This window comes from Neolamprologus multifasciatus, chromosome 2 (assembly GCF_963576455.1).
Source record: "Neolamprologus multifasciatus chromosome 2, fNeoMul1.2, whole genome shotgun sequence".
NCBI classification, from domain to species: Eukaryota; Metazoa; Chordata; class Actinopteri; order Cichliformes; family Cichlidae; genus Neolamprologus; species Neolamprologus multifasciatus.
Genome location: NC_140440.1, coordinates 20,462,191 through 20,475,759, shown reverse-complemented (window position 1 = coordinate 20,475,759; position 13,569 = coordinate 20,462,191). Strand labels below are relative to the sequence as shown.

Genomic DNA, 13,569 nt, shown 5'->3' with positions numbered 1-13,569 from the left:
TGACATAATGATGGCCTGTGTCAGCCTGTAGCGTCCACTTTCCCCCCTCTCCAGTTCAGAGCTCTGAGTTCAGTCAGTGTTCAAATGCAGGAAGAGCCTGGGTCAAAGTGAGTTACTGCTGTCTGTTCTCTCCTGCCACTTAAACCAAAAAGGGGTTATTCCTGGACACACTAAAACTGGTGCCATTCATCTGTGCTGTAATTTACCAATGTGAACTGTTGAGCTCAAGCTCAAATCCTTGTGCTAGGGGTAAGGACATTTATCAAACAGAAGTGTGGAAATAAATAGTTCCTGTCATCTAAACACCTTCAAGCATCGAAAGCTAGCTTTGAATCTCTGGTCAGATTTTAAATCTTGTTTACGATACATTAATCAGCTCCTGATTTGAAATAAAAGTCGACTCATTTTAGACAAAGCTTTAAACAGCTGTGTACGCTCACAGAACATTTACCATTTAAGCATTTTGGCCTCTTTTATAGTAGGAAAACTTCAACATGTTGGGACATTCTTGTCGTGCTTGGCTGCTGAGCTGATTGCTAGCAAACTGTTTAGCATGAAGTGATAACCACACAACAATTAGCCAAGCTTAGTGTAATCACTTGGGAAATGTTGGAAACAGGTAGCTCAAATCTGACAAAATGTAGAAAAAAACAAAACAAAACAAAAACTTTGTATCAGTGCTTCTGAAGTTTAACAATTAGTGCAGTATCTTGTTTGTTGAAGCAAACACTGCCCCCACCTAGGGTTGCCAACTCCCTGAGAAATAAATAAGGGACACCTCGTGGCCAGGGCCGGGCGACCCAGTTGTCTTCACCCTTCCCAGTGTGGTGAATTTTTTAGCTCTTTTTTTGTGTGTGAAATTATTTTTTTTAACCATTTGACTTGAATTTGATTTAAGTAGATGCGTATTCTTTGTGATATCAACACATGGGAAACAAAAATCATTTAGCCATTTATTTTTAGCTCAAAATGACAACATTAACACAATAAAACAGGTCTCTTTCTTAAACAGAAGCCTGTCATGCTTAACTTTTGATAATAAAAGTAAATCTTTCTTTAAAAGAACTCTGTCCTGCTTAACTTAAAATTATATAAATTAATAGAAAGCAATAGAAAGAAAAATATTCTTGTAACAGTGCACATTTAGTGCATTTAGTGCAATTGGCTTCAGCAGAGGCATTATTTCAGCTTTTGCTCCCGTTTGTAAACCCACTTGTTCCCATGATTACGCATCATAACTCATCATCATTATTCATCTATGTATTACTTTTATGTATTACTCATCTATTTGTTGTAATCATCTATCCTTGCAGTTGTTTATTACACAAAATAAATTATATTATCACACTTCTGGCCACATAGCGCTGCACATGCCCATTTTAACCTTAACCAGAGGGTTTAAAAACAAACAAACCAGTGTTTACCATATCTGGTTCTGCCGTGGCCTGGTAGACAAAAATTGGTTAAGGGTTCCCCGAGCTTTCACGCCCCTCATGTTCTTCATGTGCCCACCATTAGAAGCATGCCTATGGAAAAAGTGCGCCGGCACACAGTGCAGTGCGCTTTATAGGTGTTATCGTGAACTTTTCCAGCCAGGTGTTTTCCTTTTCCCATTCTTCCCTGCACTTTTGCAGCCTTTTTTTCTTTCTCTGAGAGGCACAAACATTGCTGGTCTAATGCCTGGCTCACACTGTGCGATTTTTGGCCCATTTTGAGCCGATTTTTGAGTCGTGATCGGCCCGATTTTGGCCTTCATCGTGCATAGTGTAGTATACGTGGGGTAACGAGAAGCGATTAACACCTCACGACCAGCTCCCGATCATCAATCGCTCGTGAGGGTGTCACCGCAGCCGCTCACACTGCTCACGCGCAAACACGTAAACGTCGGTGAAAAAGACGGAGCAGCACGGCTGTGCAGCGTGTGATCTGGACACAAGCGATGGAGGCACAACTTGTAGAACTTTGGAAAGCTCATCCGAGCCTTTTCGATGTGGCAACACCAAATTATCACGACCACAACAACCGTGAAAATAGTTGGATTTACATTGCTGCTCAATCACAGCTGCCTGATCATGTTTGTCATTAGTAATTTAGCAATGTTGATGGCGGTGTGTGTCTGTGTGAGTGAAAGACAGAGAGGGAGAGCGAGCGACAGATTTTCTGTTATAACCTTCATTTTATGGAGGCACAGTGTGACTCAGGTCGCATCAGAGCATCGGGCGGTATAGTGTGAGACCCTGCATCGTGACCTACGAACTTATAACCCATGCGAGCCAATCGTGCAGTTTGAAAATCGCACAGTGTTTGCCCAGCTTCAGGTGTACTGTCGTCTGAGACTTGCACCGCAGTGTCGGCGTTTATTTCCCTGTTGGCCATGCTTTTTGTTGTGGTCATCTGTTGTCTTCCGGTATTTTCTCCGCAAGCGACCTTTCCTCAACCAATGAGATGAGCGGTAATCTGAATTGTCATACTCGAATTGTCATAAGTGTGCTGTCAGCTCATTGGTCACAAAGCAGGGGCGTGGCTGGGAATTATGGTTTCAAACAAAGCGTTAATTACATTACAACTTATAGACTACTTTTGATTCTCACTGTATTACGGGACAAAGTGCGTCCCTTATTAGCTCAATACGGGACGTGTACTTTTGTTTCTAAATACGGGACGATTCCGTTTTTTAAGGGACGGTTGGCAACCCTACCCCCACCTGACTTAGCTGTGCTAAGCTAATCCTGTTGTGTCTGTAGTTTTGAAGCTACATGAGTTGATAAGACTGTGGTTCAATTTCCTTTCCTTGATTTTTATGCAGCTAAACTGCGAGTGAGCTGAACTCGACTTTTATCAAGCTAAACTTTTGTTTCTTCCATGACTTTAAGCTCCACAGCAACATAGTGCATTGTAAACTACAAGGGCTCACACAGCTACTGGTAACCAGCCCAGTTTAGGTCTCCTCTCTTATCCAAATACACAGATAGCAAAGGGAAGCAGGGAGAGACCTACCAAAAATAACAGAGCATAAACTGCTGCTGGAAAGCTTTTTTCAAATCCCAGGGGTCTTCATTATTTTCCCAGATGCTATTACCTCCACATAATTATGCTGCCTCTTCAAACAATCAGTTTTTTATTTGAGCAAATTCCACATTTTCCCTCAGAAAACGAGCTGAGCTAAAAAAAAAAAAAAAAAAAAACTCCCTGTTTTGAAGTGAGTCTCCAAAAACCCTCATTCACAGACACGAAGGCAGCGTTTTTGCTTAATAGGCCTACATGATGATTCCATAATGTAACGGAATTTGTACGATCCATATTCACACTAATGTAATTTTAACTGAAGGCTGGTAAGATGAACTTATCAATTGCTGTTGACAGTTACAGTTTACTGGTGGTGTGTATCCGTCTTTACTCTTTAGCAGCTCAATTTGGGATTGAACGAAGAGCTGTGTTGACTGGAGACTTCCCTCTGCTGTCTCCCCCCCCCCTTCTCTTTTTCTTTTATCCCCTTACTCTTCTCCCCAAGTCCCTCTTTACTTCCTCCTCCCTCCCACCAACTCTCCCAGCTCTGCCTCAGCATCTCAGCCTCCCCCAAATGCTTCAGCCCCCCCCCCCCCCCCCCCCCCCCCCCCCCCCCCCCACCGTACACGCACACACACCTCTGTTTCCCCACTGCTTATCTCCTACCCCAGAGTGAGATATCAGAGTGGTGAGGGTCTAGCTGAGGGAGTAATGAAGGGTTGGAGCTGAGAGCCTGGCAGGGTGCGATCTGCACCGTCACCCCGAGGAGAGAGAGACAGAGATAACACCTACCTCCCTCACATGTCAATCAGAACCGCTCCCAAGCCCCTGCATGCATGCTTTCGCATGAGCAACATCTATCGAGATGCACAAGGAAATTCATACGGGAAAAAAAGCAGACAAAAGATGTCTTCTTACAGACACAACACTCCCACCTCCCCCCTTCAGAAAACTCATATAAACACTGGAACAAATTGTTTGTGCCCGAGCTGACAGCACAGGCAATAGATAGGCACGTTCAATCACATGCCCTCACAAGCCATCGTTCCATTTAAAATGGCTGCCCATTTCTCTGCTTTTCTGTGATGTGATGAGTTATAGGCAGAATACAGCTTTTCACACATGAAAGTGGAACATGGACTCTCATTTCAAATGAGAGCCCATGTTCCTTCATTCCTTCAGGGTTTTTTTTTTCTGACAATAGGAAGAAATTCCAGAAAGAGTGAGCAGATAATCACACTGGTCTGAATAAAGGTCTTCTAACAATTGCCCTATAATCTGCTCCTGCCTCTAGCCTAATTAGCCTATATAGCAACACAGGCACAGGACAGGAAGCACCATGGTGGCAGCAGTGGTGGTGCCGGCAGACATTATGTACCTTGGCACCTCCTTAACATAGCACATAATAGGAACAAAAGAGTGCAGTCACGGTGGAAACAAATGAAAAGGACCTTTTCTGTGATTTTTTTTATGCCTTCAGTGTTGTGTTTGGCAGGTCTTTAGCTCACCACTGTCTGGTGGTTGACTTGGATCACCTCATCCCCTGGATGGATCTTCTTACACTGATCTGCTGGAGACTGCAGAGGCAAAAAATGGAGGACAAAAACAGACAATGGAAACAAATCTAGGCAAATACTGAGGTAACAAAATCGGTGTTAAATTGGGGTTGGTGGAGCATCAACCTTTCAAATGAGTGAAACAAAAACTCACATTCTCTGTGGTTCCGGTGATAACATGGAGTCCATCATATGTTGATTTTATATACATCCCCTGAAGCGCAAGCAAACACAGGTAGGCAGGCTGGATTTAGTATAAGAGTACACAGGGAAATACATCATATGTACAGTACTGTGCAAAAGTCTTGAGCTGCCGCTCGTGTTTTTATATTTTGCATGTTTTTATATTTCCCTAAATGGGAAATAGGTGCACCAGTTTATGAGCGGTCTACACAGTAATATAAGGGAAAAACAGAGTTTACATAATACTGACAAACTTGATTGTTTAATACAGCATGAACTCTCTTAGCCAAGCTTTATTCTAATTTCTACAAGTAGTCTTCAGGAATAGTTCTCCAGGCTTGCTGAAGGACATTCAAAGCTCTTCTTTGCATGTTGACTGCCCTTTGCTTTGTTCTCTGTAAAGATGATCCCACAGTGCGCTAATAATATTGAGGTCCAGGCTCTGTAGAGGCCAATCCATGACTGATAGAGGTCCATTGTGTGATTTTCTACACAGGTATGCTGTTACTGTACTGGAGGTTTGTTGGGGATCATTGCCACGCTGAAAAATGAAGCTGTTGCCAATCAGACACCTTATAGACAAGACACTGGAAGCGAACCAATATTTCCATCCCGACCACAATCCGCCTTTTCTGGACACTGATCCTGCCGATTCTACTCTATGGACCCGAAACGTGGACGGTGCTCAAAGTGGACCTCAACAAACTCGAAGTTTTCCAGATGTGTTGCCTTCGGCAGACATTGCGAGTATCACTTCGAGACCGCCTTCAAAATGAGGACATCTGATGGATGTGCGACAACCAACCGCCAATCGAGGAGCAAATTCAAAAACGCAGATCGCGATGGTTTGGCCATGTGTGTCGAATGGACGTGAGCCGACTACCACACCAACTCTTCTGCTGTAAACAACCCACCCAGTGGAGAATCCAACAAATAGCACCAAAGAAAACATGGCTAAGACGTCAGAGATTGCAGAATAAATCTCGACAAGGCCAGGACAATCGCCAACGATCGTCATGCATGGAAACGAGTTGTGAAGGAAATTCCACAACCATTGGCACCCACCATTGGCACCCACCATTGGCGTATTGGCTTAGGAGCCGATCGAGGTCTAACGCCAGCTAGGGATCAAAGAAGAAGAAGATAGATAGATAAGACACCACCAATGGCTTTAAATGCAGCCTAAACCAAGACAGAGCCTCCACCGTGTACATACATGTTGAAAATTACTTGAACAGAAATTTCCAGTTTGGATTCATCACTCCATCAGACCTGTTGCCACATATTTTCAGTCCAGTTCTTGTGTAATTTGCTATCAGTTTCTCTCTGTTTTACTTCCTTCCTTGACAGTCACCCTACCACATAGGTCATTTCTGATGAGGCTTCAGTGAGCAGTTGGTGGATCAGCTGAAGGACCAGATACATTTCTCAGGTCTTCTGTCAGGTCTTTGCTGGAGGTTTTCCTATTTCTTAAGGACATGACTTCTCGTCTGCTGTAGATAGTTTTTTAGGCCTGCCAGTTCGACTTTTGTGCACGCAATGCCAGGATACAAGTTTTTTATCTAGAACTTCTTTGGCATTTTCAAGACCTCTGCACAGTGCTGCATATTTATCCTTTGACCTGAAAAGTGAGAACTTCAGACGTAGTTAGGAAATATTTGCTGTGAGACTTCAACTGTACAGATGGATCATTTTAAAAGAAACGCTAACACAAAGTTTCCGGTTAGCCAAGAACCACCAAAACACTCAAACCGCCAGTCCAAATTCTGCACTCATACTTGACTGGGCTTTGTATGAGGCTACAGTTTTACGATCGTCAAACCATTTAGTGACCGTCTGTACCTGAAACATCCAGCTCTCATGACCTTAACCTGCAAAAAATAAACCAAGACCTGGAGCCTAGAAAATGTAAATTAAGAGCTGTATAAGTGCTTCCTGGAAGACTTTTAGGTTAGAAGATGCTATGCAACTACAGGTTGCCTTTCACAGTACAAATATGATTTAATCGATTGTCGAAATAAAATACTTGTTGATACATGCAGTTTTAAAATAGCCTTAGTTTGTTTGATTGTGTGCATCTTCAAAGAGGTCCTCACCAGGCCTTCGTTTGGCATGATGCTGGTAAGGTGGACCACCTCCAGATGGGCAGACTGAGAGACCAGAGAGTCTGACGACAGAGAGATGATGTGATCGCATATCCCTGCTAAGGTCTTACACTGAAGATGGAGGCAAAGAGAGCAGGGAAAATGACAGGAAGAAAGAAAAAGGCAGAAAAAGAGGAAGACAGAAAGTTATTGAGATTGGTTTTGGGCCGCAAGGGATGCTGTGACCTAGCTGGAGGAGGTGAAACAGACATTATTTCATCAGATTGTTCCATGTCGCTACTTCCATCAATCCAGCGCACAAACTGTTTCCTGTCACAGTCCGTCCGCAGGCATGCCCACAAGACACCGTCGCAGACAGAACAACACATCAGCCGTACTAGCCAGCCTGAGGTGTTCAGTTGACATTTTCTAACGTCTAAATTACAGAGCACAGTTTCCATTTGTTTTTTTTATCAGTAACATTTGCCTGGATATCAATATAACAACCAAAAAAGAAAAATTGTAAAACTGCTGTATTTTTTCCCCACACTGCACTTAAAGCCTATTCCTAATACATACAACATTACCCAATCCAAGCAGCACTCACAAAAAGCATTGCCTCACCTGCCTTTGTTCTAAATAAACCTTGACTATATTTCAGGCTGTTTGTGTGCTCGGTCACGCATGCAAGTTCATTTATCTTTGCCTTCTAATCTTAGTTGATTGACTGCAGGTGGTTTACAGACACTGTTACCCTGCTTATCCTCCTTCATAGCATCTCTTTGTAGTGCATACACACATGCTAGCACACATGCACACACGCTGAAATGTAACAGGCATACATGGAAGACAGACTACAGCTACAGTATGTTTGTGAGTACCATGGCAGTGATGAACCCTGTATAAAATAATCTTCTGATCTACGTCCTAATGAGCAATTACCAGATTACTGTTACGAAACGAACAGAGGAGATCTTCAGTATACACACATGTGATACACACACACCATAGCTCACAGCCTATGATTCATTCAGTGTGAAAGAAAAAGGTGGAGAATCTTCGGCGAGCTGGCTATGTAATGCTGTCTCTCACACACATACATCCACACACACCTGCATCTTTTTTTCTGAGTCACTTATTTAAAGATCACCTTGTCTGCTTAGTATTATGTTTATACAGTAATATTATGTTCTAGCCAGCGTGTTCATGTTACGTAATGGCATACCCAGCTCAGGCACCAAACAGCATTTTAAGTTTTAGTGAGGGTGGGTGTAAAGGTTGGTTAGGGGTAGAAACAATGAGAAAAGGTGCATTTATAATCCCGTGTATAGAGCCATGCCAAGCTGAAGCTCAAGTGACAATATTGGAGCTGTACTTGTACTTGCTGTACTTGTGCTCCTCTTTGATCATTAGACTAATAGTCCTAACCCGGGATTAATGCCGAGCAGAGAGACAAAAAGGCCACCGGTGCGGCTACTCTCAGCTCCTCTAGCTCTGACACCCTGGACCTTGATCTGACACGCCTCCCCAGCACCAGAGCACAGATTATAGGGAGGTTAACTTATGTGGCTGGCTGGCGTGAGATTTAAAAGCAGTCAAACAGAAAGCCAGACATAGTACACTGCCAAATGGATTAAGCTCTGGCGGAATCCCCCTCCTTCAACAGCACCACCACCACATTTCTTATTCCCATTCTCTCCCGTGCTTTCATCCTCATCGACTCGCGCCTTCTATCTCATGCACATGTACACACCGAGCACGGTTGCATAATGCATCCTCTGCACATGCATGGTCTCTCACATACTCTCACACACACTGCAGCAAGTATCAACCAAGACAGAGCGAAAGATGGAGACGCGGAGAAGGGAAGAGGAAGAGAGAGAAAGAAGCAGAAAGGCAGGGAGGTGGGAGCGGGAGTCCGGGAGGAAAGGGGAAGAAAACAAGAGAAAGGGAAAACACACAACTAGGACAGTCTTATGTAATTCCTCTCATCCTTATGCATGCATGCACAAAAAACACTCACTCATACACACTTCATGCTCCATCAGACACAGACTCACACATATTCATATCTTATAGCTCTTCTTTTCTATCTCCCTCTCTCTCTCTCTCTCTCTCTCTCTCCCTCTCTCTCTCTCTCTCACACACACACACACACACACACACACACACACACACACACATGCACACTATCCTTGTCCATCTGATTGCTGCAGGCCGTGCTCTAAAAGAGAACAGAGTAGCAGTGAGTTTTGCATTATTGAGCAGAAGCTGAGATAGGTACAACTATCACTACAGTAAACAGTCTGTAATCCCCATGCTGGCTATACACTGGAGACTCTTAGATACAGTATGTCTGTCTGAATCAAACTGCATACAATAGAATACTTGAGTGAAACTGTAAACCCAGTTATGTGAAATGACTGCATTGTAAGTAAGACTTCAGACCGAAATGAGAGCAGAATTTGAAGAATCACTCCCTTTAAAGCATTTCCTTTTAGAATAATCATATATTTATAGAGATTGTTACGATAGGCTCTAGTATCCCAGTGTCCTACAGTTATGGTATGTTTAGGTGGTGTTGCTGTAGACATTTGCTCCACTGTTTTGGAGCTCTGGATGAAAAAGAGCCAGCTGGAAATGTAATTAATCATCCAGTGTCACTCACGGGTGTGTTTAACTCTTGTTTTCTATCAGAGAGCCCAGTCTAAATCTTCAATTATAAATATGATCAAATGACTAAAAGCTTACTTAATTTACTTATTTTTTTATTGCTTTACTTGTTTTTTTTTTTAAAGCTTTGTGCAATGTTGGCTGTAACATGTTACAAAGCAGCAGTACTCAGATTACATTTGCATTGAAATGAGCAACATGATGTTTCCAGTCAATCTGTTACTGTCCCCATTGTTGCGTCAAAAGACAAAAAAAGAGAAAAAAAAAGTCTTGCTTGGGGTGATGATAAGTCTGTTAGCTGCTGTCAGCCGCTAACATGCTCTACTTCAAAATTTGAAGAAGCACCTGTGAGTTAAGTGCACCTTGCTGAAGAAGGGTGAGGCTGAAGAGGCAAACATCATTACTGCATCTGAGAAACAGGTAGCTTTTAGTAGAAGCTGTAACAAACAGACATGAACCAGCTTGTTGCTGGTTATGTGGTGGAGAAGATGCTACTTATATCCACCTGCTATACCTGAAGGTCAAATCTAAACAATCTGAGATAAATAGTAAATAGTCTGGTTTTTATAAAGTGCTTTGAGTGCTCTAGTAGAGTAGAAAAGCACTTTAATGTAGCAAGTTACCATCTATACTGAATCACATCTGGCTGCTGTTATTTTGAAGTAAATAATCTTTAATTTCAGGGGTCACTAGGATTCAAATGTTAGAAATATGCTGTTTTCTTCCCTCTAATTCAGTTTCCAGCTATAATAAAATTCCATCGAGTCAACATAACACATTGGCTAGAACTAACCTATTTTTTTTTACCTAGCAGTGCAATAGAAAAACTTTTTTGGGGACAAGTCCGCTTGTCTAAGTCCAAATATAAGTGCCATTCTGTTTCAAAAACAGGGGATAAGATTGAATATTTGTGTTTGTTGTGTGTGCCTGCATGGTTTACCTCACCTTCACTTCATCTTTGTGGAAAACTCACAGTAAATAAGAGCCTGCGAGGAAGCTGGATCTAAAAACAAACAGCTCCTCCTCTCTCTCGTCTTCATGCTGTTTCCCTCTTTCACACATAAACCTCCCGCACATAACAGACTTAATCATGTGCGGCCCTTTGTCGGGCACTGATGGCTGTGAGCATGTAACTGCGTGTGCAATGGAGCGCTTTAAATATTTGAATTTGGCTGATGTCATTGTCCTGTGTCATTATTGGGGCTGTAACAGCAGAGGTAAATGACAGCTCAACCAAAGAGCTTATGGATTACAGAGTATCTAATGTGCATGTGCAAAAATATGCATTCCTTGAGCGTTTTTTTTGCCAAAACATGCGTCAACAATTTTTTCTGTGAGCTCCCCCAGCTAACATTTCATTTGGTTTCCTCCACCTGACCTTGAATGGCAGCAGGAAGTGTCCTAAACCAACTGTCAACCCAAATCAGACACTGGCTGCTCAGTCTGTTTCACACGTGGATGCAGACAGTTCTCCGTCATGGATGCACACATTTGCGCGCATGCACACACACACATACTGAAGCTTTCAGAAGGCCTCGGGCTCATTTGCACTTTAACATGCACAAATTTGTGCCACACACTCGACCAAAAACAAACAGTACGCTGAAGTGCACGCACGCACATGCCCACACACGCCCACACACAAGCACAAATGTCTAACTGAAGCGCACTCAAATGCACCAGTTTAGCTAATACTTTCTGTTTCACACACAGATTTTCTCTAAATGCTTTTATTTCTCAAAACCGGTGCAGAAGTCTGCCGGTAGATGTGAAATTCTGTTCTTGCAAATACTAGATGGCAGGTTTGTGCAATGAGCCAGCTGCTTGGAAATATGCAGATTACCACGCGCTGCAGTTTCATGTGTGCTGTAACCACATGTGTGACAGTGCAACAATGAAGTAAAGCTAGTTGAGCATGAAAGTTCATTGTTGACCCCAAAAACTGACCGACAACTTTGAATGGTCGCTGATATTATAAGAAAAACTTACCACGTGAAGAATTTTATTCTCTGTCTCATAGACAGTGCAGTCCTGTAGAAAAGAACAAAGAGGAACACATTAAGAAAACATCGATGTGAACATCCGCACTCCAGCTCAAGTGTCTTTCTCTAGTCCAAATATAACATTGAGGAAAGAAGGAAATGAGATAAATGAGATGCCAAACAGGAAGAAATGGAAGGCATGTGGACCTGAGCAGTTGGCTATTTTGTTACAACCCCTCTGCATTATGTTTGACAGTAGAGTGACGAGTTTTAGATCTACTCTGGGGTCTGGAGCATCAAATTCATATCTGGATTTATAAAATGACTTTATTTGAAGCTTGACGGAGTGTTATTCACCGACAGCTGATAGGTAATGCATTTCTGAGAAGCCAGCCCACTGAATCCACCAGATGTGCACGGTAGCAGCTAATTAATCTGTCTGATGCCACCTTTGTCTGTCTCGCTGCACCCTGGCAGCCACATGTTCATTTGGCCCATTGTGGACCTGCGGTGGTCTCTTTCTCCTCGCTCTTCTTTGGCCCTTGTAACAGGGGATGGGTGTTATCTGCTCAGCTCCAGGACTCACTCTGGGCACAAGTACAAACACACTCTCACACACACTCTAAGCAGGCTCTTACTGGGAGGATATGAATGGAGTCCAAGAGAGGAGACATAGTTTCTGTCCAAACAATGAGATGGCTAAAGTACCAGAGTGAGTATGCTGGATGTGTGTGTGTGTGATTGTGTGTGTGTGCAATGTGGTGCAGAGGGGAAGCAGAAGGAGGACAGGGAATTATAGGGATGAGAGACCTCCGGTTCACTGTTCAACAGAGCCTAAGTTAGGCAAGGGATGAGGTCTAACAGTGAGTCGATGAGAATGTTGCTTAAGGCTTTTATTGAGAGCCACTCGTCCCATCAGCCATGCTGCAAACAGCCTGTGGCAATGCATGTAAGTTGCACACGTGCTCAAATCTATAGAAACCAGCTGTAGGCAACAAAAGCTCTATACATATTGATGTCTCCAATCCAATCCTGCTCTAGTGTTGACCCTTAAATTCAAATCATGACCTTTATTGTAATGGATATGGAAATGGTGGATTGTGTGATGTTTGCAGGAATGTGTGTGAAAGCACCTGTTGTACAATGGTGGTTAATTCTAGGCAGAGCTGCACAATGTTGTTCTTCAGTAATGAATACTCTGTCACACTGGCAAACGGAGACCTAAGAAAATAAAGAATAATAGAGATCATAACCTGAGAAATGTTTCTGCTGTGTAAAAACAAAACATCCAACAGTTTTAGAGAAAAATGTTTGCCTGAACAATTTTTGAGATATATTGGCATTTGGTGGGTTTTTTTTTTAATATTTGCAATTTCATTTATTCATTAACACTGTAATTAAAAAAAAAAACAATCTAATCTCCATATGTTATCCCCCACCTGTCAAGCCAAGCTAGCAAGTTCTTGGCTGCACCAATTAGATCCACCACTGAAGTGAGAAAATCATTTGGTAGCCTTCGGGAAGCTCGCCCATCATAATGGCCGCCCCTCCGTCTGCCGAGGATGAAATTTTGGAGGTTCTTTGCTGAAGCGTTGAGTTTGTGGGATAGAGTCCGGAGGTTCTCTGTCTCTAGTCCGTAGTTCTGCAGGACAAACAGACAAACTGAGTTCAGAAAATATGTTTATCCTGAGAAGTTGGATAAAAACCTCACGACCTTCTGTGGAGTGAGGAGCTTTGCCAAGGAGCAATTAGCTTAACTTAAGTTAGCTAACGTAGGGATAAGAAGACATACATATATACAAAAACCTAAATATATATATATATTTCAAAAGGTCTGGAAAGAGAAAATATATATATAGGGTTTTATGTTGCTGATTTTTAAAAAACTCTGGATAAAATCATGCTAGCTTTCTCCTAAGTTAAGCTAACCTGACTAGCTAGAGGCACTGACATGCATATTTTTGTTTTGTTTAAGAATAGTGAGGCTAGCTATCACCTTCTGCTAGTCTGTATTTTACTCCAATATACTTTATCTGTATAACAGACATGATATACAGTCAGTGAATAACTGTATCATCTGATATC

The 13,569-nt window shown here is 42.5% G+C and overlaps 1 protein-coding gene across 1 annotated transcript in view; it reads right to left on the bottom strand.

Annotated features, from left to right (window-relative positions):
* Positions 1-13,569, bottom strand: part of LOC146524283 (connector enhancer of kinase suppressor of ras 2) — a 76,116-nt gene that overhangs the window by 41,302 nt on the left and 21,245 nt on the right. Inside the window, 6 exon segments of the mRNA XM_085134393.1 lie at positions 4,515-4,583; positions 4,717-4,776; positions 6,842-6,961; positions 11,492-11,533; positions 12,618-12,705; positions 12,924-13,126. Of these exon segments, the coding sequence (XP_084990519.1) occupies positions 4,515-4,583; positions 4,717-4,776; positions 6,842-6,961; positions 11,492-11,533; positions 12,618-12,705; positions 12,924-13,126 (582 nt within the window).